Source organism: Myotis myotis, unplaced genomic scaffold, assembly GCF_014108235.1.
Source record: "Myotis myotis isolate mMyoMyo1 unplaced genomic scaffold, mMyoMyo1.p scaffold_m19_p_13, whole genome shotgun sequence".
Classification (NCBI taxonomy): domain Eukaryota; kingdom Metazoa; phylum Chordata; class Mammalia; order Chiroptera; family Vespertilionidae; genus Myotis; species Myotis myotis.
In genome coordinates, this window is record NW_023416317.1 from 4,987,541 (window position 1) to 5,011,191 (window position 23,651).

General features: G+C 46.6%; 1 protein-coding gene across 1 annotated transcript; it reads left to right on the forward strand.

The window, feature by feature from the left end:
- The first annotated feature begins 21,753 nt into the window (after nucleotides 1-21,753).
- Nucleotides 21,754-23,091, forward strand: LOC118668571 (tripartite motif-containing protein 60-like). Its single transcript, XM_036333794.1, has one exon. It carries the CDS (start codon nucleotides 21,754-21,756, stop codon nucleotides 23,089-23,091), a length of 1,338 nt encoding a protein of 445 aa, XP_036189687.1.
- The last annotated feature ends 560 nt before the right edge of the window (nucleotides 23,092-23,651 follow it).

A 23,651-nucleotide genomic window follows, 5' to 3' on the forward strand; every position in this document is an offset into this window, starting at 1 on the left:
TATCAGTAAAAATTTTCTGGAAAATAGAAAAATATTTTCTAGAAATAAAAAATCTCATCTCCCCAACTAAGGCACAAGTAGGAGAGGAAATGGAATAGGGAGGGATAACAGGAATGTCAGTAATGCATGTTATATTTTGTTTCTTTTATATTAAAAAATATGAAACACTAACAAAAAGTAATTTTTATTAATGTGAAAATCCCAGTGATTGTTACATAATTTTCTATATTTTATTTGTCTACTAGAGGCCTGATGCATGAAAATTCATGCAAGAGTAGGCCTTCCCTCCCCCAGCTGCCAGCACTGGCTTCCCTCTGGCACCCGGGACCCTGGCTGCTTCCCTTGGGCCCTGGTTTTGTCAGGAAAGACGTTCGGAATGAAGCCTGGAAGATGTCCAGTCTAATTTGCATAATACCCTTTTATTATTATAGATATTTCTCAAAATTTTAAAAAGAAACAACACCTCTCTATGCTTTCAACTTCCTCTCTCTCTTCCCCAGTCTGTACTTCATGACTCTTGGCTGGCAGAAGCATCATGGTAAAGCACTTTGATTCCAACGTCGCCTTGCCAGGTGCCTGGGCTGCTTTAACCTCTCTCTGCCACAGTGCAGGTGTAAGGGGGGAAACAATAGTACCCACAGTGTAGGGATGTTGAAGGGGACAAATAAAATGGTGCGTGTAAAACACTGAGCACTGAGATTGGCCCTGGTAGTTGTCCTGATGACTAGGGCTCGGGAAAGAGGCTGGTGGGTGACTGCATCCCGGGGTCTCACCGCTGAGCCGGAGAGCTCGCCTGCCTGACGATGCCCTTCGGCCTCCGGCCCAGAAGAGAGGTCCTCTCTCACTTGTCCCTGCATCTGCCGTGGTACCCCACTCATTGTAGCCGCTCCATCAGTACCTCACTGAAAAGTTATGTTCAGAGAACCATAGGTGTCAGGCAGCAACAGGATCTGTAGAGAAAGAAATCACTAATAGACCCATCTTAGCAATGTCTTTCCTTGAATTGTTTTATTCATTATTTTTTGAATAAATATTCACTAAATGCCAATCATGCTCTATTGCTACTCAAAGTGGAGTCCATGAACCGGCAGAACTGGGGCCCCATCCCAAGTCCCAGAAGCTGCATTTTACCAGGATCCCAGGTGACACATACTCAATTTGAAGCTGAAGAGGCCCAGGTACAGAGGTCTATGTGTGCTCACAGGAAGAACTAATGTTGGCTTTCGGTAACGGGCTGCCTGGGTTTGAATTCTGGTTCTACCACTGCTAACAATTGGACCTTTTCCCAAGTCATCAGGCTTCCTGAGTCTGTTTTCTCATCTGCTAATGGGGATGTATGTACGTACCTCACAGGGTCATGGTAAGAATTAAGCCCATGTTCTCTCACCTGGACCATCCTCCACCCTTGCCCTGCTGCAGCCCTACCACACGAAGGGGCAAGAAGGAGGTTAAAATGGTAATTATGATGTCAAACCCTGCATAGTTGCCCACTGTGTGTCGGATGTAGGTGAAAATCCTGCCCCTAAGGCTGCTTTATTCGCTGAACTTGGTCATGGAAATTTTCTTGAAGATCTTCTACTAGAAAGTCCAATGAAAGGCTGGGGAAGCGAAAAGGGCAGTCTACCAGACAGGGGCCCAGCAGGAGGACAGTGGCACAGTGGAATCGAATGGCAAGGACTTTTAATAAAGGAATTATTGACAAAGAGTGTGAGCAAACCAGAAAAGCCGTAACAGTGCCCTGATGTTAGTGCCAACAGAGCTGTGCCCACCCCTGAGCCGGAAGGGGCACAAAGAGTTATCAGAACTTGGAGAGAAAAATATGGAGAGGTCACCTTCCCAGGAGCTATAACTTTTGGTCAAAGTGACACCCAGTCCAAATGACCCCTGTAGGGGGAGCCAGGAAAATAAAGTTCCCAGTCTCCCTCTCCTCCCTTCCAGCCCTCCTGTATCCTAGGGTTTCCCATTGGCAGTTCCCAACAGGAAGCCAGAAAGCTTTATTAAGGGAGTTAATAAAGGCAGTCCACAGAACCTGGCCTGAGAATAGAGCATGGTCCCAAAAAGTGTTGATATATATACTGGAGGGTAAAATAGACGATATCTAATATATCAAACATCAGATGCATGTAGGGAAGACTCACAGAAACGCAGATTCCAGAAACATTTCCACTCTTACTAAATCAAAATCATAGCAATATGACCCTAGGCACATGAATTTTAGGAAAATTGCAGACAATTATGATGCATACCTCTGATTAAGAATAGCTGGCATCTTCATTCAAACCTCTAATTTTAACCTTTACAGCTCTTACAAAAAAAATTAAAAAACTTGGTGCAGAGAATTTGTCTTAGTACCACTAACAGCATTTTTATTGATTATCCAAAGAAATAGAGATATTTAGGAACCCAGACTCTCAAATGGATACATACCCGCAGTCACTGCCCTAAACTTCTCAGAATATTTTCATCGGAGAACTAAAGCATTACCCTTAGACAGATGTTCTACCTGCAACTTATGACAGTACAACCATCTATTTATGGTCCCGATATTATAAACACCACCTTTAAAACTGCTTACCAACCAATCACTTACATCTGACTTCATTAAAAAAGAAAACATGAGAGGCTATTTGTTTTTAATGACAGACCCATATGAAACTACCATATAGAGAAAGGTACGTTTTCTTAAGGCCTCTGGATTGGCTACATTCTAGATTTCTAATATTCCAGAAAGGACCAGCCTCATAACTGTTTTAGTGATTCATTTAAAAAGCTATTGATTTCCATGGGTACAGACAACGATGTGGTGATTGCCTAGGGACAGGGAGGTGGAGGAGGATAAAGGGAGATAAATGGTGATGGATGGAAACTTGTCTTGGTGTCGTGAACACACAATACAGTGTACAGATGATGTGCTATAGAATTGTGCACCTGAAACCTGTATAATTTTATTAGCCAGTGTTGCCCCAATAAATTCAATAAAACAGAAAAAAAATAAAAAGCTGTTGATTTTTCTTTTTGCAAGTCTTTGTTTACATGTTTATTACCACAACTGACATCAAAGGAACTCAAATATCAGGAATTCTACTTGTAACAAGAAAGCACTCTCTCAGAACTCTGAAAGTTTTAACCGCCTCTGACCCAGGCTTCAGGCCTGGGCAAGGGGACCATCATATCCCCCCAATCACCGGCTCCGCCCCCCACCCAGGCCTGATGCCCCCAGCCCCCTGCCCAGGCCTGATGCCTCGGCCAGAGGAGTTGACCCTCATCACCCTCTGATCACCAGTCACCAGATCGGCCCCTTGACCAGGCCTGAGGTCTCCAGCAGAGGTGTCAGGCCTGGGCAGGGGACCCCCAGCTCCCCGCGGTTGCAGGCTCCGCCCTTGCCAAGGCCTAACGCCTCTGGCCTAGGCGTCCAGCCCGGGCAGCGGGGACCTGCAGTGGCAGCAGGGGGCGCCGCGATCGCACGGGCTCCGCCCCTGCCCCTACAGGAAGCCTCTGGCTGAGGCGTCCGGCCCGGGCATCGGGACCCGCAGCTGCAGCGGCCCCGCGATCGTGGGCTTCGCTTTAGGCCCAGGCAAGGGACCCCTAGCTCCGGGGACTGCCAGCTTCGACCTTGCCCAGCTCCCATCGCTGGCTCCACCCCTACTTCCTGCTATCACTGGCCAGGGCGGAAAAGGCACCTGATTCTCTGATCATGGCTGGGGGGCAGGGACGCCTTTGCCCTGCCCCCACCTCTTAGCTCCCCCCTGGGTTTCCGATCACTGTTAGTGGCAGGGAGCTTCTTCCTGCTTTCCCTTTCGCCTCCCTGCATTGTGCCTACATATGCAAATTAACCGCCATCTTGTTGGCAGTTAACTGCCAATCTTAGTTGGCAGTTAATTTGCATATAGCCCTGATTAGTCAATGAAAAGGGTAGTGCTGTATGCCAATTACCATTTTTCTCTTTTATTAGTGTAGATATTGACTTTGTGTCCTATGTCACCAAAATTGTAGAAAATGCATCATTGTAACTCACTTTCATCTCATATAGGGCTCTAAGGTTCCCAAGAGCTTTTGCCTCCTAATCTCAGACAACTCACACTGCAGCCATATAAGGAGCATGTCCATACTGCCCTCAATTTTTAGCAAGGTTTGTAGCTTTGTCTAAGGTGGTGTTTCTTAAGAGTGGCAGCTCGTTAGAAAAGCAAAATCTGGAGCTTCACCCCAATCTCTATAATCAGAAACTTGGGGGTTTCAACAAGTTATTCAGGTGATTCTGATTCATGCTCAAGTTTAAGATTCATTTCTCTAGACCAGAGTTCTTTAATTTGCCTGATGAAACTCACCTGGGACATTATTCTTCAACCAGAGCTTCCAGCTGGTGTGATTGATAAGCTTGTGAAAACACCTCCCACAGACATTTTCTCAGCGGGTCTCACATAGTGTTATGAACTGAATTGTGTCCACCACCCTTCCCCACAAATTCATAAGTTGAAGTCTAAATCCCCAGTTCCTCAGAATATGACTTTATTTGGAAAAAAAGAAAGTAATTTGAATAGATCATTAAGTTAAAATGAAGCTTTTACAGCGGGTAGTAGTCCAACCTGATTGGTGCCCTTTAAGGTGGAGGATAACAGGACACACACAGAGATGCCAGGGACCCACAGGGTACGAGAAAGGTCATGTGGAATGCAGCAAGCAGAGAGCCATTTACAAGCCAAGGAGAGCGGCCACATAAGAAACCAAACCCCACTAGTACCTCGCTCTTGGATTCCCAGACTTCCTGTTGTTTGAACCAGCCTGTCTGTGGTATGCTGCTATGACAAAGTATCTGTATTTTCAGTTGGCACCACAGGTGACTCCTCCACTGCAGCAAGTCCAAGAACTTCCCTTCACCCTTCCACTCAGATGTGATCCTCCAAGCAGCAGCCTCAACATCACAGCCACTGAGCCAGAATCAGCATTTTAACAAAGTTCCCCGGTGACTTTTATGCATAGCAAAGTTGGAGAAGCACTTGTCATGCATTAAAGTCTGGCATCCCTATATTTAGCTAATAAATATTTGCAATAATTGTTGGGACATACTTGTTTATACATACATACATACATCAGTAGATCTAGTCATAGAAAAACATATTTATGGTTTACCTGGAATTCAAATTTACCTGGGCCTCTTGTATTTTATCTGGCAACCCTGCCACAGTGGCCTCTTCCAGGTACAGCAGGGAACTGGATCAGTTCACCAGAATGAAGTCAGGATAGGCTAGTCAAAGACTCAGCGGCGGCTTCTGAAAGCATCCTTCAGGACTGTGTTTCTTATCCCCAAATTGAATAATGTAACAACACTCAAAAGGACTGACATTTCCATTAGTGGAAAGAATAGGAAATCTCAGTGATCTTGTCTAATCTTCAGGTACTGAGATTTCTCACTGGAAACATCTATATCAATCCTTACCCTTAAAGCCGACAGCTTGTTTTCTGGAAGGCAGCCCTGATTTCAGAGTTCCTGGCCATCCAAACAGCCTCAAAAACATAGAGTGATTATTTCTTGTAGTGGTGCCCTAGCTCTCCAGGTTAAAATGGCAGGTCACTTACTGTATTTTCTTAAAATCACAGAATGTTAGCACTGAAAAAATCATTGTAAATCTCTGAATTTAACCTCATGGTATAGTGATAGGAGTCATAACAATTGCTGTTTATAGAGTAGTTATAAAACATCAGAATAATTTACAAGTGTTCTTTCAAACTCCCAAAAGAGAAGGTATGATGACCTTAATTTCACAGCAATAACATGGCTAATGTTAGTGATTACTCACGGGGCACTGTGCTAAGGTGCTTTGTTACATTGACTCATTCTGTCCTCACACTAATCCCTTAAAGTAAATGTTATTATTGTCCCCATTTTACAGATAAGGCAAGTTATCTTTCCAAGTTTACAGAACTGATAAACAATTGAGTTGAGCTTGAAACACAGGCAAAACATCCCCAAAATCTCACTACTAATTACTGACAATTTCTCCTCACTTGAGGATAGAGGAGGCAACTCATAGTTAAAGGCTTAACTACAACAAGACCGCGAACAAAGACCACTAGGGGGTGCACCAAGAAAGCATAAAAAATGCGGAGACAAAGAAACAGGATACAAATGACAAAAATGGAGGAAAGCAGAATGTTGGATATAGATAGAGTTCAAAACCACACTTTTAAGGTCTCTCAAGAACTGTCTAGAAGCTGCCGATAAATTTAGTAAGGCCCTTGAAAAGACTGGTGAGATGGCCGATAAATATAGTGAGATCTTCAAGAAATCGAATGAGACCCTCAATGTTGTGATAAAGAACCAACTAGAAATTAAGCATACACTGACTGAAATAAAGAATATTATACAGACTCCCAACAGCAGACCAGCGGAGCACAAGAATCAAGTCAAAGATTTGAAATGCGAAGAAGCAAAAAACACCCAACCGGAAAAGCAAAATGAAAAAAGAATCCAAAAATATGAAGATAGTGTAAGGAGCCTCTGGGACAGCTTCAAGCATACCAGCATCCGAATTATCGGGGTGCCAGAAGAAGAGAGAGAGCAAGATATTGAAAACCTATTTGAAGAAATAATGACAGAAAACTTCCCCCACCTGGTGAAAGAAATAGACTTACAAGTCCAGGAAGCGCAGAGAACCCCAAACAAAAGGAATCCAAAGAGGACCACACAAAGACACATCATAATTAAAATGCCAAGAGCAAAAGACAAAGAGAGAATCTTAAAAGCAGCAAGAGAAAGAAACTCAGTTACCTACAAGGGAATACCCATATGACTGTCAGCTGATTTCTCAACAGAAACTTTGCAGGCCAGAAAGGAGTGGCAAGAAATATTCAAAGTGATGAATACCAAGAACCTACAACCAAGATTACTTTATCCAGCAAAGCTATCATTCAGAATTGAAGGTCAGATAAAGAGCTTCACAGATAAGGAAAAACTAAAAGAGTTCATCACCACCAAACCAGTATTATATGAAATGCTGAAAGGTATCCTTTAAGAAGAGGAAGAAGAAGAAAAAGGTAAAGATACAAATTATGAACAACAGATACGCATCTATCAACAAGTGAATCTAAGATCAAGTGAATAAATAATCTGATGAACAGAATGAACTGGTGATTATAATAGAATCAGGGACATAGAAAGGGAATGGACTGACTATTCCTGGGGGGGGGGGGGGGAAGGGGTGTGGGAGATGCAGGAAGAGACTGGACAAAAATCTTGCACCTATGGATGAGGACAGTGGGTGGGGAGTGAGGGCGGAGGGTGGGGTGGGAACTGGAAGGAGGGGAGTGATGGGGGGAAAAAAGAGGAACAAATGTAATTATCTGAACAATAAAGATTTAATTTTTTAAAAAATAAAATAAACCCAGAAAAAAAATAAACATTTTTAAAATAGAGACCCAGAGTCATAGAAGCATGAACAGACTGTTGAGTCTCAGAGGGGGGAGAGATCAATCAATGTACTTGTGTGTATATATATATATATATATGTATATATATATATATATATATAATCTAATAAAAGACAAATATGCAAATTGTACCTTTGCTATGCCCTAAGCCATGCCCACCAGCCAATCAGAGCGACTGTATGCAAATTAACCCAACCAAGATGGCGGCCAGCAGCCACGGAGCTGGAGCGAGCAGGAGGCTTGGTTGCCCCAGTGATGGAAGAAGCCAAGCTTCCCACCTGCCACAGCCGGCTCTGAGCTCCGCTGAAGGCAACGACCCAGATACCTGCTATCAGCCGGCCGTGGCCACGGAGCTGGAGTCAACAGGAGGCGTGGTTGCTCCAGTGATGGAGGAAGCCAAGCTTCCCACCCGTCCTGGCCGGCTCTGAACTCCACTGAAGGCAACAAAGTTTCAATTATAGAAGGTAAATAAATCTCAGAAAAAAAAAGAAAAAGGAGAGGCTGGGAGGTTCCGTTGCCATGGGGCTTGGCCAGCCTGAAAACGGCCCTCAGCCCCTCACTCAGACTGGCCAGGCAACCCAGTGGGGACCCCCACCCTGAAGGGGGTGTTGACCATCCTACAAACACCCATCAGCCCCTCACCCAGGCTGGTCAGGCACCCCAGCGGGACCCCTACCCTGATCCAGGACACACTTCAGGGCAAACCAGCCAGCCCCCACCTATGCACCAGGCCTCTATCCTATATAATAAAAGAGTAATATGCAAACTGACCCTAAGAGCAGAATGTCTGGGAATGACTGGTCACTATGACACACACTGACCATCAGGGGGCAGACGCTCAATGCAGGAGCTGCCCCCTGGTGGTCAGTGCACTCCCACAGGGGGAGCTCTGCTCAGCCACAAGCCAGGCTGACGGCTGCCAATACAGCGATGGTGGTGGGAGCCTCTCCTGCCTCCTCAGCAGCACCAAGGATGTCCAACTGCAGCTTAGGTCTGCTCCCCGCTGGCAAGTGGACATCCCCCGATGGCTGCCGGGCTGCCAGAGGGATGTCTGACTGCCAGCTTAGGCCCAATCCCCCAGGGAGCAGGCCTAAGCCAGCAGGTGGTCATCCCCCAAGGGGTCCCAGACTGTAAGAGGGCACAGGCCAGGCTGAGGGATCCCCCCCGAGTGCACAAATTTTTGTGCACTGGGCCTCTAATATATATATATATATATATAATCTCCCATGGATACAGGCAATGGGGTGGTGAAGGCCTGGGAGTGTGTGTGTGGGGGGGGGGGGGGGAGGGACAGGAGTGCACCGGAAGAGGTTAATGGCGAAAAAGGAGTATCTATGTAATACTTTCAACAATAAAGATTTTTAAAGAAAGAAAAGAATTGAGTTAATGTGTGTAGTTGGGAGGGTTCTAAGGCACATAATAATTGCTATAAAGTGTTACTTATTCCTGATAAGTGAACCGAGGTTCCCAGATAAGATTTATTCAAATGTGGTCCCGGGACCACCAGAGTCAATCTCTCCAGATGTCTGGTAGGAAAGGAGATTCCAGGCCTCCCGTCCTGAACCGGGTCTCGGGATCTGTGGTAACTGCAAGCCCTGCTGCCCCGGCGATCCTCACCCACATGAGTGGCCGCGAGGCGGTATCTTTGTGCACAGCAGCCGGTAAGACAGGCAGGTCCCTCAGGAAGGACGCAGTTCCTTGACCTCCCAGAGTGCCAAATAGAACGGAATCTCAAGTGGTTTTTCCAAGATGACAAATTACCCTAGTAACAGGCAGAACCAGAATTTCAAAACACATCTGTGACGTTCCGGTGGGCTCTCAGCCTCTCCACCAGCAGGGACAGAACTGTGTCCGGAAGATGCTCACCTCTGAATACAGAGCAGAGCGAGCTCTCTCAAAGCATCTCGAGCTTGATTTCAGGACACTTTCTCCATTAAACCAGAGTGCCACTTCTGGACTAATTAGCAGGGTCCCCTTACCCTTAGGAAACTGAGTACTGAAGGGCAGACCCCTGAGCCCCTGCTGGGAGGGAGGGGCGTCCCCAGCGGTGGTGGGTAGGACCTGGCTTCGGAGCAGCCTAGGTACCGGGGTCCCTTAGGTGCTCACACCAGGGCTGCCAACAGCCAGGATCACCTTTTGGTCCGACAGTTTCACTTTGGGGAATTTCCTTTCAAGGCAGGATTTTTAATGCTCATAAGAGGACAAGATCAATCAGTTTGGGCTCTTCAGTAGGTCAAGGTCAAAAGGGAAAAACAAAGATGATACTTTAGATTCAAAGACTTTAAAAGACTGTAACAACCAAAGGTCATGTGGGTTCTTAATTGGGTCCTTATTTGGAAAATATACTGAACTGTAAAAGATGTACAAGTAATTTTGGAAAATTAGAAAATGTTTAAATACAGTGTATTAGACGATATTAGGGAATTATACTTAATTTTGTTGTGTATGATAATGATGGTTATATAGGAAAATGACCTCATTTTTCTGAGACACACTGCAGTATTAGGGAAAAATGTCATTATAAATGTGTTTTATTTTCAAATACATAAAAACATAGGTTAAGCAAATATGGCAAAATGTTAAAAGGCTAACTATTGCCCCTAACCATATATTGGTGTTCTAATTTTACGTTGGCTTGCAATTTTTCATAATAAAAAGTATATTTTTAAAAACTTAAATAGGACAGTTTGGGCCTATCATATCCACATCTAGAAATGTGTCAATATTTATTTGTTTGGTGAACAAAAGTGTCAAGCAGAAAGAAAATAATTAGGCAAGTATTTAAGTTGATTGTCACAGTGTGATAGATAATAGGTGAAAATTAATTTTTAAAAAAGCTAAATAGCCAACTACTAGAAGCTAAGAAACAAATTGTAGTTCATATCTGCGGTGGGAAGGTATGCTTCTTGTGAAGAATGATATAGGAGTCTCTAAAGTCATACAGAAAAGTGTTGAAGATGAAATAATGTGAAAAAATATGTAAAATGTATGCTTTTTTGTAAATAATACCATTTTTGTTAAAAACAACAACAGCGATATATCTACTTAATGGTGATTTTGCAAGCCCACATGCATTGAGAACTTACTGTTTCCAGCCCCTGGGTCACATTATAGGATTATTTTATAATTACCAGCATTTTCTATCCTGGAAATTGAGGACAGAGAGGTGAAGAAACTTGCCCAAGATTATCCAGCTATAAGAGAATTTAAACCCAGGCTGTGAGATTCCTAAACCCAAAGCCCTTGTGCTCTGCACTGGGCCCCGACAGGCAGACTACCGGACCCAGCCTCAGCACATTTTCCTTCACTCTGGTTGTGTGCAGGGATGGTGGGTAACTGTTTTCCTGTTATATTTCCCTATAGCTTCTATTTTTTTTCTATAACATTGTTACCTACAGCTCTTTCTATAAGTTTAGGAACAAATCATAAAGGAAAAAATATAACAAAGCAGAATTTTCTGATCTGGGCCCAGACATCCATCATCATGTGGCCTCGCGAAGCTGTCTGCTTACTGCTGCAACCCCGGGGGCGTGTCTAGCTCCTGCCCTGCATGTCTCTTTCCACTTCCGCCTGCGTAAACCTACGGCCCAGTCTGTCTAACTCTGTCAGGCCTTCTTTCCTTGATTGAACTCCCCTTGGAATAATATCTTCTACTTTGCTGTGGCCTGTATTTTCCAAAGATGGCCATAACTGTCTCTCACCCTGATGCTTTTCCTGACATGTGACTCACATGTGACTTTCTACTCCCCCATTAAGCAGTGGTGTTTACCCCCTTCCTTTGAATCTGGTGGAACTCTGTGATTCCCTCGGTCCACAGAGTATGGCAGAAGTGATTCTACATCACTTTCCAGGAAACAGAAGAGCTTCTCCCTGGTTCTCCCTCTTAGGGATGCTTGCTCTTAGAACCCAGCTGCCATGCTGTGAGGAAGTCCAGGCCATGGAGAGACCATGCGTAGGTGTTCCAGGCAACATTCCCAGCTGACGTCCCAACCAACAGCCAGCATCACCAACCAGGCATGAGAATGAGGAAGTCTTTGGATGACTCCAGCCCCACACTATCTGACCCACAATGTATGAGACCCAAGCCAGAACCACCATGTTGAGCCCAGTCAGCCTCCAGAACCATGAGAGGGAATAACATATCATTGTTAATTTACATCACAATGTTTGGGGTATTTTATTACATAATTATAGATATCATACACAATCGTGCAGTACATTGTAATTTATAAAGCATTTTTACATTCATTCTCATATAATGAACCCTGTGGGTATAGATAAGGCACATAATAAGATAATAAGGCATAATAATAAGATAATATCCCTTTTAGAGAGGCAAAAACTGAGGATTTGGGAGTTAGGAGTCTGGGATTATAAATATCAGAGACCTGTAACTAAATCCCATTTGAAGCACTTACTAGATACATGATCTTAGTATATGTGCTGCCGAAGCGAGCACCTAGATACATGATCTTAGACAGTTCACTTAAATTTTGAAAGATTCAGTTTATCTACACTAATAAAAGAGAAAGATGCAAATTGACCATACCTTTGTGATGTCCACCAGCCAATCAGAAGTGAGTATGCAAATTAACCCAACAAAGATGCTGGGTTAATTTGCATACACAGGCGCTGAGCAGCCGGGGGCGGGGCAGGACTCTTGGGTTGTTGCCACACCGCCCCAGCTGCTCTGGGCCTCTGGGCAGCGTGGGAAGGCGGAAAGGCGGCTCTGAGCTGGAGCAAAGGCAGTGCCGGCAGCCAGGTGAAGGAAGGCCCATTCTTGCACAAATCTTCCTGCATTGTGCCTCTAATTCATCTAGAAAATGGGTATAATACTATTATGAGCCTTGCAGGGCTGAACAGTGGGCTGTTGAATGCATGTAAAGTAATTATTACCAGCCCATCTCAGTACATGCTTCCAGTTTTCAGGCCTAGGACCTTGGAAGTATCATTGACCCCTTTCTATCATGCCTCAGATCCAACCATCAGCATATTCTAGTAGTTACAGCTCCACAATGCATGTGAAACCTCATCCAGTGTGAGCCCAGCATCCTGGGCCTGGAGGCTGAGTGACCAGCCTACATACTAGTAGGCACAGCAGTGCCCGTGGTCTCCCTGGTTTGCCCTTGCCTTCCCATGACCCTGCGTTCAATACAGACACAGAGGTGACCTTGCAGTCTCTTCACACCTCCTCTCACAATCCCAATGTCTCCTCCTTCCACTCTGAGCAAATGCCAAAGCACAGCCAGACGTGTGCACAGGGCCTGGCCTCTGTTAGCTCTCTGACCTCCTCTGCTTCTCTGCTCCCCTCCTGCTCCCCTTCTGCCTTGCTGGACTCACTACTCACATCCAGCCTCGGATCCTTTGTCCTTGCCCTGCCCTCCACCCGGGAGACGTTTTCTCCAGGTGGCTCCCAGGCTCATTGCCTCCCCTCCTTAGAGACCTTGAGCTTTCGCTGAGGCTGTCCTGGACCATCCTATGTAACATTGCAGCCCTCCCCGCACCCAGCACTTTCTCACCCCCTCCCCTAACCCACAGTCTCTGTAGTGCTCAGCACCTCACACACCAGGCCCTTCAGTTCACTGTCTGTCTGTATCTACCCTCTCCCCTTCTAGAGTGTGGACTCCGTGAGAACAAGATATACACCAGTTTAGTTTATTACTAAAAGCCCCAGAATCTAGACTGGAACCTGGCATATAGTAGAGGTTCCACAAATGTTTGGTGATCATGACTGAGTGCCTGACAAATGGTAAAACTTAAAGTGTAGCTGTTATCCTATTATTAGTTGGGATTAAAATCCAAGTTTTTTACTTTATATCTACTGTATTGGTCCAACGGTGGCCCTAAAAAAAGATAGGACCTAACCCGCAGACTTGTAAAGGTGGATGTAATTAAGAATCTCCAGATGAAACCATCCTGAATTTGGGGTGGCCCTAACCCAGTGGTCAGCAAACTGCGGCTCATGAGCCACATGCGGCTCTTTGACCCCTTGAGTGTGGCTCTTCCACAAAATACCACGTGCAGGCACGCGTGTACAGTGCAATTGAAATTTTGTGGCCCATGCACAGAAGTCGGTATTTTGTGGAAGAGCCACACTCAAGGCGCCAAAGAGCCGCATGTGGCTCGCGAGCCGCAGTTTGCCAACCACTGCCCTAACCCAATGACAGTGTCCTTCTCCAAAGAGGAGAAGGTGATGTGCAGGTGGTGGCCGAGACGGGTGATGCAGCTACAAGCCGAGAGCACCACGGACTGCTGATTGCACCAGAGCCTCCCTCAGGCCTGGAAGGAAGCAGCCCCGCCACACCTCCGTCTCACACCTCCACCTTCCAGGCTGGGAGGGATTAGAACTCTGCAGCCAGCCAGGCTGTGGTCACTTGTTATAGCTGCGCTGGGAAAGTAGTACAGACACCAGAGCCCGATGTCTCCTTGGACACTGAACTGGGCTCCAGTTTGGCCCAGCAATCTGGACTTGACCTTACCTTGCCAGCAGGCCTCATCGTAACTGCACACCCTTCCAGGAGGACAAGTGCCCTGGCTCAGCCTCCGTTCCGCCTGGGCACAGCTTCCCTCACAGGGCCAGCCTGGCCTGTGGTCCTGAGTGTTCTGGCCTGTTCCGGGCACAGCAGTGCGGCTGTGAGCGGCTGATAAGGCTCTCGGGCCTGACTCCAGACCCGAGTGGGCTGAGGTGCTGTGGGATCGGGGCCAGGCTCATGGCTCTCCAGCCCCGCCTGCCTGTGGCCTGGCAGGTACCTCCCAGGCTCTGACCTGCTGGTGCTCTCGCTGCCCTGGGACCCATCGGCCATACTGCATTAATGCACTGGAGCTCCCTTCATTCCTGTCACCGTTCCAGCCGACGCCTGTGTGATGTTTCATTTATGCTGTAAGGAGAGGAAGGCGAACACTCATCCTGCCTCAGACGCTTGCTGGCACTGCTGGCCTGAGGCCGGGGAGCCCAAGTGCCAGGAGGAAGATTTGCCATCTGGATCCAAAAGGGTTTCACACACCTCCTCCCCGCAGGTGGGAGCAGTGGCACTCAGTTCCCCAGACCTCCCCCTGCAGCGATGCCACCAGGCACACAGGAGGCGTGGTCTCCACCCCTTTCTCCTTAGCCAGCAAACAGCGATTGACAGCTAAGCAGGTGGCTTTCAAAATGTCCTTTGCTTCCTGTTAATCAAGCTGCGGTGCCGCCTTCCCACCCACCCAATTTGTCAAGTCTCCCCTCAGTCCCTCAGGCGAGATGAAGTGGAGACACCCACCTCCTTCCCACAGTTCTCTACACGCGCTGCCAGGTGAGCCGTCCCTTCACAAAAGTAACCGCGCAGAGCACTCCCCTGGGGAAATGTATCTGAACAGGTGAGGCTAAGAAAAACAGCTTCCTGTCGGTGCTGAAGGCTTTTCAGTCCAGAAGGGGATTCCATTCAATGGAACAAAGATGTGTTGAGAACTTCCATGCACCTAGAACCGCTCAAGACAAGCCAGCCCTCAGCTTGTGAACTCCTGAAGGGCGAGGAGTTATATCTGTGCTCAGTGGAGCCCTAGTGCTGCCAATGGTCCTGGCACACAGTAGGTGCTCAGTCATGAATAAGGATGGATGTTGAGTTCTTAGGAACGAAAACAACTGGAAGTTCTGAGAGAAACTTCCGGAAGTCATGTCCTAAAAATCCAAACCAGCAAGGCCTCTTTGGAATCATCCTGACTACCCTGAATGTTTGTGCATAATGACAATAGCCAGCACTTACTGTGAAGTGCCAGGCACTGAGCTGAGCACGTTAGCTTTATTACCTCATTTAATCCTATCACTGCCCTCATTACATACGAGGAGATGGAAGGTCAGAGAGGGTAACTAACTACCCTGAGGTCACAGCTGGTGAACAGCAGGTCAGGACTCACACCCAGCTCTGTGAAGCCAGGGCCTGTCCTGTGTGACTCTGTGCTATAATGTCACCTTTTATAATTTAATAAACTGAAGCCAAGAAGCAGGAAGAGGCCACCCGAATTTGCACGGCTGAAAGTAACAGTGAGAGCTTAAACTTGGCATTACTATCTCTCACCCCGCACTCCTGCTCGGCACTGCAGCGCCTCTTACCACAGGCCAAACCAGCCGTCTTAAAGCTTCAGCTCTTACAAAGACAGGCTTCTGTCTGGGCAAGGCCTTTAAAGAAGACATTTTTTTTTAAATAAAATAATTATTTTGGAAAAAGGCAATATGTCTGATCATCCAAAAAGACAAATAGAAAAAGTTAACCTGCTTAAAATATTAAGCATCAGTATCTACTTTTTAATACGAGGAAACGGAAGCATAGGACCCACTGGAGAGTTGGGATGCAGAGCAAATTCAGGTCCAGTGAAATGTGAAGGCGTGATCGTTAAGGGAAGCTGTGGCTGCATGTTCGCCGCTGGATGTGGATCCCTTCTCTGAAGTGCCTTGATCTCCGCTGAGTAGGTGCCTTGAGAAGCCCACGGCTCCTGATCATTCATCAGTGAACCCTGTGATTTATAGCATTGTTCTTGAAGTGGAAGTCCAAACAAGTGATTCTCACACTTGAACCTGCATCAGAATTACCAGGAGGGAAAGAGCACCCGTCAGGGCAGCACCCCAAGCCTTCCCTCCTCTCCCCTCCCTTCCGCTTCCCTCCCCTCCCCTGCCCAGTTTCTGATTCCGCAGATCTGGAGTGAAGTCTCCATTCTGTGTTTGCACAAGTCCTGCTCCAGGGACCGCACTTGAGAAGTGGCCGCCAGAAGGCCGTGCAGTTGCGGATGGTCCTACAGCAGGTAGGCACTCGACCTGCAAATAAAGCTGCACAGCTTTGACTCCTGGCTCTGCCAATTTACATACTTACTTCCTTTATATTTCAATGTTTTTCTTTTGAAAAAACAGGGATGATGATGGTGATAACGTCACAGTGTGTGGCAGAGGTGCAGTAGTTGGCACCCTCATTTTGTCCTGACACAGGTGGCCGTGCTTAGCAGTCTTCCTCGATGCTACAGCGCCTCCCTAACACGGCATCATAAATTAGGAAATAGCGCTTCTGAGAAGCCTGTGGTCCCGGGAACTCTTAATTATGGGAGTGATCGTGGAGCTCGCCGGCCCTGAAACTGTGATCAGCGGTGTACTGCTCTAGGATATGAACGTCCAAGTCCTGCGGTACAAGCCCATTAGCGAGGGTAGTGACCTAACTGTGATCCATTTCCAGAGAGTTAAGTAACAACATCAAATTTTAATGATGCTGGCAAGGATAACTATGTCTGATGGCAGTATATTCAGCAATGCTTAAGTCTGAATTTTAATAAAAGGGTTTTCTCCATCCCTGGGTTCCATTTGTTCCCCAGCTGGAAGAAAGGACCTGTGGACATGTAAAATGGCAAGAGTATGCTGAAATTTTACTTGTTTCCACAATTCTTCCAGTGACATGGAATGTCTAAAGTCTCCATGGCTTGCCCCTGTGAAAGCATAAGGGGAAATTAAGCATTCATTGCAACTGTTACTAGGGCTCATGTTGTCCCTGGCATTTTATGCAAGTGAACAGGTAGTGCTATGATTTTTAGAAACAGTTTGTCACCCAGTGCCATTTCAGCATCTTGCAAATGTCCCATCCCACACCTCTTGTGGACTCGCACCCTGCCCCAGCCTGCAAGCACAGGTGCACACCCGTCCCAGGTCCCCGTGGCAGGGCCTCGACTTCACGTCTTTGCACACAAAACTATTTCCCAAAGGGAAGCGATAAGGTGTCCTAAGCCATAGCACACGGAGTGGTGCGGCAGACTGTCCTGGCCCTAGTGAATGACCCTCGGGCATTTATGCTCACCTGTAGCCCACCCCCCTGAAGCGGGGCCAGCTCTAGGACCAGGCAGGGATGCTGGTGTGTCTGTGGATTCTGCTTTTGCGCCTGCTCTCATGTGCGATCGGGCTGCCCTACACCGCCATGCTGAGAGACGTCCAACCTCGTCACGTGGACAAGCACTCGTGGAAGAGAACCCAGGCCCCAGGCAGGGGCCCGTCAGACTCCCAGCAGCAGCCACACCTACCTGCCAGCTGGGGACTGGGGCCATCCTAGAGGTGGAATCTCCAGCCTCAGCCAGCAACCCCAGCTGCAATTTGGGAGCAAGCACAGTGGCTCTTGTCTAGCTGCTGAGGCTGCCGGGTCTTATTAAGCAGCAACAGATAACCGGGAGAGTAACTCAAAGAATAGCCAGCGCGGCTCGGCACGAGGATGGCGTGCAGCGTGCATCTGGATGCAGCCTTAACGAGCCTCGGCCGCCGCGCAGTGCCGTGGAAAACACACGTCCTAAGGAGCGGGATGCACACGTTATTTGATACGTTTCCGATCGCAGCCTTCTTTCACTCTTCTGTTCTCACCCCTTTGGGGTTGATTTTTATATCAGGAAGAAACCCAGGAGGAATGTTTTTATTATTATTAGATTCTGACAGTCCAATAATCTAGACCTGGCATTTAATTATGTCTCACATTCATTTTCATCATGAGAGCATCAGAAAAAAACTGGTCAAATATACAAAAGTGATGACCTAATTAATCCGATGGTTTTATGTGCATTTAAAACTGTGTGTACCTCAGTGCATTGGGGACAAGTGACATAAAGAACTGACTCCACAGTGAGCCATTCACCGTCCGGCCGTGCTGTCGCCTGCCTGGAGAAACTCACATGTCTGTCGGTTAAGGGGACAACTGTGGACAGTGAAGGTTTCTGGCACTTTCTCTGTGATGCACTTATTTCTACCAGTAGTCTTCCCAAAGTGAGAGGAAGGACACAGGGCCCTCACGTACCAATCAGCAAACTGTCCTGTGTAAGCATTCTGTAAAACCTGGTTCTGTTCCCCTTTAACCCCTGAGGAAAACGCATAGATGTCAGTGTAACACCAGAGGCTGATTTTCAAAGTCTTAATCCTGTAGCGGCTGCTTCTCCAGACCTCGTGGCCCCTCTGAATCTTCCTTCTCTCCAGAGAATGGCAGTGGTTACATGGACTGTTTGCTAACTCCATCCTGCAAGAGGGAGACTGGAACACGCATGAAGGTTTGGTGTTTACCTTTGCAACAGTGAGATTTTCCAAACTTCTGCAAACAGATACTTTAACCTCCTGCAATGTTTTCTGGGAATTAAACACAAGCAGCCACACCCAGAAGGGAGCCGAACTGCCAGTTGGCACCGCACACTGGTCCCTGAGGCCTCCAAGGAGGTGGGGAGCCCGTAGGGAAGAGACTCAGACAAGGGCCCTGGGATTGCGATCAACTCCACAGCTTCCTCACGTGAATGCAGCGAGATAAGCCAGCGTCTGAGAAAGCACCTTGACGTGCTCTACCAAGACAGGACTGGATTGTTGCTATTATTACAGCATTCTTAATCTCCGAATATTAACAACGGCTACTATTTGTTGACGGTCTTGCACTTCTTGCATGACCTTGACCAAGTTAGTTTTCCTCCCTAGGGCTGTTTCCTCCCACCCGCTATGAAGGAGCTGTAGTGAGGATTAAATGAGATCTCCTCAGAAGCTGGGGTTTACTTCCCAAATAAACAAACCACATGTCAAGGGTTGTTGTCGGAAGATCCCACACCAAGAAACGCAGAGTCCAGGTGGTCGTGCCTGATTTACCAGCCTTTGCCCTCACTGTCCACTGTCTGGGACTGGAAACTCAGTGTCAGTTCTCACGTGAGAGCAATCATGTCAGCTCCACCTCTGCAGCATCCTGATTTTCTATATTCTTTAAGCAGCGGACACCTTTTTAAATGTATACATTAAAATTAACAAACACCTGCTACCCAATATTTCTTTTATCAACAGAAAAAAAAAGTACCTCTGAATGCATGTTCTCTGGCATAGAAATGTGCCGGGAAGCTGGAAGCACCACTGTCTCCGCTGCTGTGGTTCTGAATGCGCTTATGATCCACTCCCTGGTCCTCATGAGACTCCTGGGCCTTTTTACCGGATGTTGGATTCAGCCAGCAGACCCACTTTCGATAACCCAGAGACTGGAAGAAAAACGGAGACATTGACTTACACCCTCAACTTGCCTGCAATCAAATTTTGGAGACAACTATGTGCATAAAAATATTTATATTTAAGAACGACTCTAGCCCTGACCAGTTTGGCTCAGTGGCCAGAGTGTCAGCCTGTGGACTGAAGAGTCCCAGGTTCGATTCCGGTCAAGGGCATGTACCTTGGTTGCGGGCACATCCCTAGTAGGGGGTGTGCAGGAGACAGCTGATGGATGTTTCTCTCTCATGGATGTTTCTAACTATCCCTCTCCCTTCCTCTCTGTAAAAAATCAGTAAAATATATCTATATTTTTTTTCTTAAAAAAGAATGACTCTAATGCTATAACATAGGTGCAAAGGCAGGAAACTGGGAAAAGAACGGATTTCTTTTGATCAGAACATCAGAAAAAGCTTGCGCATCAGAGATAGGCAACAGGACCAACAAAAGCATAAGCACTAATCTGAACACATGCAAAACAAATGTTTAGGTTCTGCAGAAAACCTGCAGCTGCGAGCTGGGTATGAGTGTACAGGGCACAACTGTGGACAGCTGCGCTGAATGGCTACCCCAGTTACGTCGCTGATTAAGTGCAGGGTCAGCGCCGTCCCAGTCGGAAGACGGCCGGTCCCTGACTCACCGCCATGGCTCTGGAAAGGGGCTGTTTACTCAGGAGGTGTTCACTGACGGCCAAACCCTGTGTCTCTCATGCTTGGGGAGGGGCAGCTGTATGGTTCCCCAGGCAGGCTGCCTCACCTTGGAGTTTTCTCTCTTCAGTAACCATAGGTTATGCACACCCCACCGGGAGCTGGGTTACATCATGCTTGGGCAACCTTATATGTGCATTCCCAGACTGAGTGCCCCGTCGTGTATCAATCAGTTACAAACTCATCTGCAATCTATTCCTACAACGACCCTCTACACACCCTCTCCCGGCCATTGCTGCCTTTCCACCCTAATTTTAGATATTTATGGATTGTCTTTGGGTTTTTGCCATCTGGTCTCCCTTCTCACACTCAGTTTTTCCTTCCCAGCCAGCCATTAACCCTCTGCCTATGCTACCTTCCTGAAGCCTGATTGCAGGTAATATAATGGCGTGTTTAAGAGGGCGGGCTCTGGCACAGACAGAGTTGTGTTGAAGGCTTGCCTCTGTAGATAAAAAGACAATAAATGGGAATGATCATCTACATCCAGGGTTGGCAAGTCTGGTCTGTGCCATAAAGTTTGTTGGGATGAAGCCATTCCCATTCATTTCTGTATCACCTAGGACTGTTTTCCTCTACAGAAGCAGAGTTGAGTTTTTGTAACAGGGATTGTATGGTTCTCAAAGCCTAACATATTTATAATATGGTTCCTACAGAAAAAGTTTGCCAATCCCAGATCTATATCACGGAGGTGCTGAAAAAAATTACATACAAATTGTCATGAAAAGAGGCAAAGGGATTCAAGATGACAGTGTAGGAAAAGCCTGAACTCACCTCCTCCCACAAACACAACACATCTGCAGCTGCATATGGAATAATGTTCTTGGAAAGAGACCTGAAAACTAGATGAATAGTAAATCTACAACGTGGGATAAAAGAGCCACATCGAGACAGCCAGGAGAGGCAGAGATACACTCTTGCTCCACGTGGGGCAATCCACAATTGGGAGGGACCTCAGAAACACAGAACTTGTCACCAAGAAGCAAGGATTGATCCCTTAAGCTATGGCAAGATTTTACTGTTCATTTTAGTTTGCTCCTCAGCCAAATGGGATTAAAGGGTGTTGAAGTATTCAAGGGAGGATTATAAAGGTAAAAATTAAATTATGCATATTAACAAGGTCAGTCCCTCTTATCCTGCAGGAATAAGAGGAGATCCCATCAACCATACTTGTAAAGATCATCCTAGTACCACCCTTTCCCACAAGTCCCACCTCCAAGGAGGAGCCTTTGGTGGGTGAGGTCTTAAAGAGATTAATCCTCCTAGTGGTATATATAGGCCAGGCTCACATTACTAAGCATTTAACAGGTAGGAGACTGGCTTTGGAGACTCTTCTTGGAGACACACTTCAGGGACTCACTCAAAGAAGCAGGCTCCAGAAACGACATATGACTTGGATTGTGCTTGGTTTTTGACCAGGAGCACTCTACAACCCTTGTGCAAAGTGGTGTGAAATACAGGAGAGGGCGACAAGAAGACTGGACTACAGCTGGTGGCTGGAACTCTTCTTGGAAACTCCTAGTGGCTTCCACAGGGAGGGAGGCCTGAGCAGACCTCAGCTTCTCACTTTTCCTCACTCCTGGAGGATCACACGGACTGACGAGACTGTCTTGGGACAGACACCCTCACTGCACAATGGCCAGCTGTCCCATCTGCCTGGATTACCTGAGAGACCCAGTGACCACTGATTGTGGGCACAACTTCTGTTCCTCCTGCATCCACCATCGCTGGGAAGGTCTACAGGACACCTTTCCCTGCCCTGTCTGCTTCCACCACTGCCCTGGCAGGAGCTTGAAGAGGAACACCCAATTGTGTCACATGACTGAGATTGTTCAGCAGATTCCCGGCATGAGGGGAAAGAGGAAAAGGCAAGAGGAACCCCTGTGTAAGAAACACTGTGAGGTTCTGGCCCTCTTCTGTGAGAAGGACCTGGAGCTGTTGTGTGCCCAGTGCAGGGTCTCCTCTGATCACGGGGATCACCCCCTGATGCCCATTGAAGAAGCTGCAGCTACTCACAGGAGGAAGCTCAAGAGCTATATTGAGTCCTTGAGCGAGCAGATTAAAGATACTGAAAATCGGTCAGAAATGCAAGTGTCGAAATGTTTTGAATTGAGACAGAGGATAGAACATCAAAAGGATGAATTGCACTCTGAAGTTAAACAACTTAAAAATTTTTTGGAAAAGGAACAGAATGCAATGCTTATCAGTTTGCTAACTGAAACAACAAATGTTGAAGAAAAATTAATGGAAGAGAAAAACCAAATATCAAACCACAGCTCCATATTAAACAGTCAGCTTAGTGATATTATCAGTAAGTGTTTGCAGACACACGTGGATTTACTCACTGGTATTGAAAGTATCCACAACAGGTATGATATCCTAGAGACTCTAGCCACCTTTTTATATGAATTAAAGGAGGAGAGTTGCTCTCTCCCCCCACATTATTTGGGCCTGCATAAAATGATCCACACGTTTCAGGTAGATTTGACACTGGATCCTGAAACAGCCCATCCAAGTCTCATTATCTCAAGAGATAGAAAAAGTGTGACCTATAGGACATCATTTGGTCTTCAAAATCTTCAGGCACGCACTTCTGACCCAGCTGTCCTGAGTTCTAAGGGATTTGATGCTGGCAGGCATTTTTGGCAGGTAGAAGTAAGAGGCACAGGGGCATGGTCCTTAGGCGTGTGTAAGGAATCTTTCCCCAAGAATGCTCCTATGCCACCATCCCCAAGAAATGGCTGCTGGCAGCTTCAGCTCTGGGCAAATACATCTGTCACATGGGATTCAGGCAACAGGGAACAGATAGGCATTTTTCTGGACTATGAGTTGGGAGAAGTTTCATTTTATAATTTGAGAACTAGATCACATTTGTATACTTTCAGTGAAAGGTTTACAGTAAAACTTATGCCCTATTTCTGCATAGGACTTTTTACAAAATCACTTGTAATGCATATAGTCAAAGATGAATGATGAACCGCCTTATAATCTGTTTGATGCATTCTACTCTCTTCCTGTGTTAATAGAGAGTGCTTGTAATAAAAGGCCCAAGTACAAAAAAAAAAAGAAGAAGAAGCAGCAAGGGTTCGTGCCACACATCAAGCACCCCCAAATCCTGGGTCCTGCTCTACAGAGACAAGCTGCCAAAATATCTTGCTTTGAAAACCAGTGGGGATTACATGCAGGAAAATCATGGAACTCTAAGGAATGGAGAGTCACTTTAACGGGAGTGCATGCAGACTCGCTTGTCCTGTTGACCTAGCACAAAGGCAGCAGTTTGAAAAGTACCTAAATACATGTGAAAGAGACACAATTAATAATCTTAAAGCTTCTTCAGAGAGGCGGGAACCTATTGGGATCCTCTCCATGGACAGAGACACTAGTGGGCACCATTTCTGCAACCTGATCTTCCCTTGCTAGTCTTGGATGCCTGGCACCATTTTAAAATTCTTCCTCTCACCTCCCTAGCAGCTGTGGGAGTGCCCAAGCAACCTCCATGCCACAACCATGTCCCAGCCAACTGGGAGAGCACC